The following is a 3517-nucleotide window of genomic DNA, read 5'->3' on the forward strand; positions in this document are numbered from 1 at the left end:
CACTGCCTGAGGCCCCGACTCCTGCAGCTCTGCCCCGGCCTCTGCGGCGCCACGGGTCTCGCTCAGGGTCTCACTGCTGATGTTCTGCTTCATGCTCAGCTGAGCCTGGCTGCTGCCCGGAGTATTGCATAGGACCGTGAGAGGGCTCTGTGTACCTTGTGATGTCCTCTCCTCACTGAGCACAGGAGGATGTTGCAGTGCATTTTTATTTTGCAGGTTCTTGTTTAATTTGTGTTTTGGTAGTCCTTTTGTGTTTTTTCTCCCCCTATTTTAGAGGGACACAGACCTGCCTTTGTTATTCAATTGAGCCAGGTGTAGGTTTATCTGTTATTACTTAGCTACTTTCCTGCCAAGTTTCATACCCCTTCCTCCCACATCCAGTTGTTATCCCCTCCTGTCCCAAGAAGTTTTCCTCCCTTGTATTCCCTGCCTTGTGTTTCACTCCCAGTTCTCCTGATTAGCTGAACATTGTATCCTCCTTTGTGACCTGCCCCCCTTTATAAGCTGTTGTTTGCCCCCAGTCCGTTGCCTGGGAGTTTACCATCAAATAAAGTAACCCAGTGCCCTCCCGGCCCATGCTGTGCCTTTTTGTTCCATGCTGTGCCCCCACTGGTAGCTGGGATTCTGCGGAGCCCCGGAAGAGGGGGACTGTGGCCCCCCAGTGTCACCATGTAGCTGGGACGTGCGACAGAAGGAGCTGCTGCCTTTTTGTCCTCCAGAGCGAGAGGCTCGGGGGGGCTCCTCGTCAGCAGCTCCGCTCGGGGCAGCAGCTGCCACCTCGGGTCTGTGGGGCCCCACAGGACAGGAGAGACGCTGGGCAGGGCACGGGCTGAGTCTGCTGCCACCTCTGTGCCCACATGCCTGGAACAGCTGGGTCCTTCAGGGGGTCCTCATCTTCCTCCCTCCCTCAGGGTTTATTCCACATGCTGTCCTGGGTGGTAACTTCCCCTTGCAACACCTCTTGGACTCCACAGTGCTTCCCTTTGGAAAGCACATTGGCACCATCATTGCAACCAAGAGATGACATGGAGCCAAACAGCTTTTGTCATTGAATCTCCACCTTGTCCTTGCACCACTTCGGATGGGACAGTCTTCGGTGTCTTTCAGCTCTGTTCTCTTCCTCCTCCTCCTCAGCACCATAATTGTTGGGGAAATTGGCTTCTGGCCATTCCAGCACCTTCTGATGCCTTGACACTCTCTCCAGCACTGCCAGTTCAGCTGACAAGCTTGTCATACCTGTTTCTGTCCATACCACTGAGCAGGGCCCTCCTTTTCAGCTCTTCATCCTCACATTCTTCCCAGTAGAAGAGCTCTTCATCCTCATGTTCTTCCCAATGGGAGAGCTGTTTGTTGTCATCCTCTTCCCATGGGGACATGTCTTGGACATCACAGTCTTCCCCAAACCACAGCTCTGTCTCATGTTTGATGTCTGCTGGGGAAAGTTTCTCACCCATGTAGTTAACCCCTTGGGACAGCTCTTTGTCACTGTCACTTGCCCCTGGGGACAGCTCTTTTTCATGCTTCTCTTCACCCAGGGACAGCTCCTTGTAACTCTTGCTGTCCCCTCGGGAGAGCTCATTGTCACCTTCCACTGGGGACAACTTCTCATCATTGCTGTCTTCCCCTGGGAAGAGCTTGATGGGCTCTTCCAATTTGGACAGCTCACGGTCACTTGTGCTGTCCTCTGGACCAACCTTGATGGCTTCTTCCACTTTGGACAGCTCCTCACCAGTTGGGCCATTCCCTGAAATGACCATGATGTCCTCTTCCACTGGGGACAGCTCCTGGTCACTTGTGTGGTCCCCTGGAACAACCTCAATGTCCTCTTCAACTTGGGACAGCTCCTGGTGACTTGGGCTGTCCACCGGAAAGAGCTCACTGTCATCTTCCACTGGGGACAGCTCCTGGTCACTCTTGCTGTCCCCTAGAGAGAGCTCGATGGCCTCTTCCACTGGGGACAGCTCTGGGTCAGTGCTGCTGTCCCCTGTAAGGCTCTCGATGGCCTCTTCCACTGGGGACAGCTCCTCATCACTGCCATTTTCCCCGTGGGACAGCTCGTTGTCATTGTTCTGTCTCTCCAGCTCTGTGCCCGTGAGGCTGTGCCCCATGGCTCGAGCCCCCGAGGGGATGGGCAGCACAGGCAGCAGCTGCCAGCTCGGGGACACACAGGCTGTGCCCTCCTGGGCCACCCTGAGCGGGGCAAGAACACGGGACAGAGATGGCTCCCTTGGCAGAGCAAAGATTCTGGCCCCTGCACTGGCCTCTCCTTCCTGCCTCCTCCCTGACTCTTGGCCTCTGTTGGCTTTGAGCAGCAGGGCAGTTGGGGTTCCCCTTCCCTTGTCCATCTCTTCTTCCATCCCAGCCATCCTCTGCTGCAGAGCCATCCAGGGAGCTGCTTCCTCCAGACAGGCAGCAGCTCCCTGAGCGCTGTTTGGCTCCTTTGGGACATCTCAGGGGAACTGTCCTGTGCTCCTCAGCAGAGCTCTGTATCCTCATCTGCTTCCCACTGGGAGAGCTCTTTGTCCTCATCTGCTTCCCATGGGGACAGGGACTTGGACATTGTCAGTCCCTCTGTTCACACACAGGAAGGAAAACCGAGACCTGTTAAGCTGAAATCAGGCGGGGGCTGCGGGGGCTGTTCTGCTGTCCCTGCCTGAGGCCACGGCCGGAGCAGCGGCACGGACACGGCACCGACAGCAGCCATTGCTCCCGGAGCTCCCTCCCCGCAGGGCTGCCCCTCTCACGGCGCTGCCAACACCAGAGGGAGCTGGGGCAGCGAACAGGAACAGGGAGACTAGGATGGAGAAGACAACTGAAATGAAGAAGGCAAAAGCAAAGATGAAGAATGCAGAGAAGAGGAACAGGATGGAGAACACTTTCAAAATTCGGTGAGGAAGACTATTATTAAGAGGAACAGAATAGAGTAGACTAGAATAGACTGGACTAGACTAGACTAGAATAGAATAGAATAGAATAGAATAGAATAGAATAGAATAGAAGTATTATAGAAGAAGAGGAGTAGAATGAGAAGAATAGGAAGAAGAATTTAAGGATACAAAAATGAAGATAAAATTTAATGGATAGGTAAAATAGCACATACTTAGTACGTATTGTATATTTATACTACAGTTTATGATATAAAAACATGAATATACAATAAATTCTAATTACCGTACACTATAATGTCCAGGAATTTGCCAGATAAAGAACACAGTTCCAATTACTTAAGAATTTGTGTATTTTCTAAGAAAGTCTCTAAAAAGGCACAGGAGCAGAGTGCCCAGATTTCATTTGCTGTCTCTCAGCGGTGCCGATGTGTTTTCCCAGGCAGTGCCACGGAGCCCCCTGTGAGCAGCGAGTGCTCAGCCCCAGCCCAGCGGCAGAGTTGCCGGCCGGGCCGGCAGGGCAGGGCTGGCGCTGCTCTCTGCAGGGAACTGAAGGCGCCCGTTGAGGCCGGCTGAGAGAGAGCCGTGCTGGGAGAGAGCCCTTGGCAGCAGGGCTGTGCAGCCGCCCCAGC

General features: G+C 53.8%; 1 protein-coding gene across 1 annotated transcript in view; it reads right to left on the reverse strand.

Moving 5' to 3' along the window:
- The window catches only part of LOC102045650 (trifunctional purine biosynthetic protein adenosine-3-like), a 39497-nt gene extending 39404 nt beyond the window's left edge, over positions 1 to 93 (reverse strand). Inside the window, exon 1 of the mRNA XM_014309814.1 lies at positions 4 to 93. Within this exon, the coding sequence (XP_014165289.1) occupies positions 4 to 93 (90 nt within the window). The remainder of the gene's footprint in view (positions 1 to 3) is intronic.
- Between the last annotated feature and the right edge of the window lie 3424 nt (positions 94 to 3517).

This window comes from Geospiza fortis, unplaced genomic scaffold (genome assembly GCF_000277835.1).
Source record: "Geospiza fortis unplaced genomic scaffold, GeoFor_1.0 scaffold96, whole genome shotgun sequence".
In the NCBI taxonomy this organism is placed as follows: Eukaryota; Metazoa; Chordata; class Aves; order Passeriformes; family Thraupidae; genus Geospiza; species Geospiza fortis.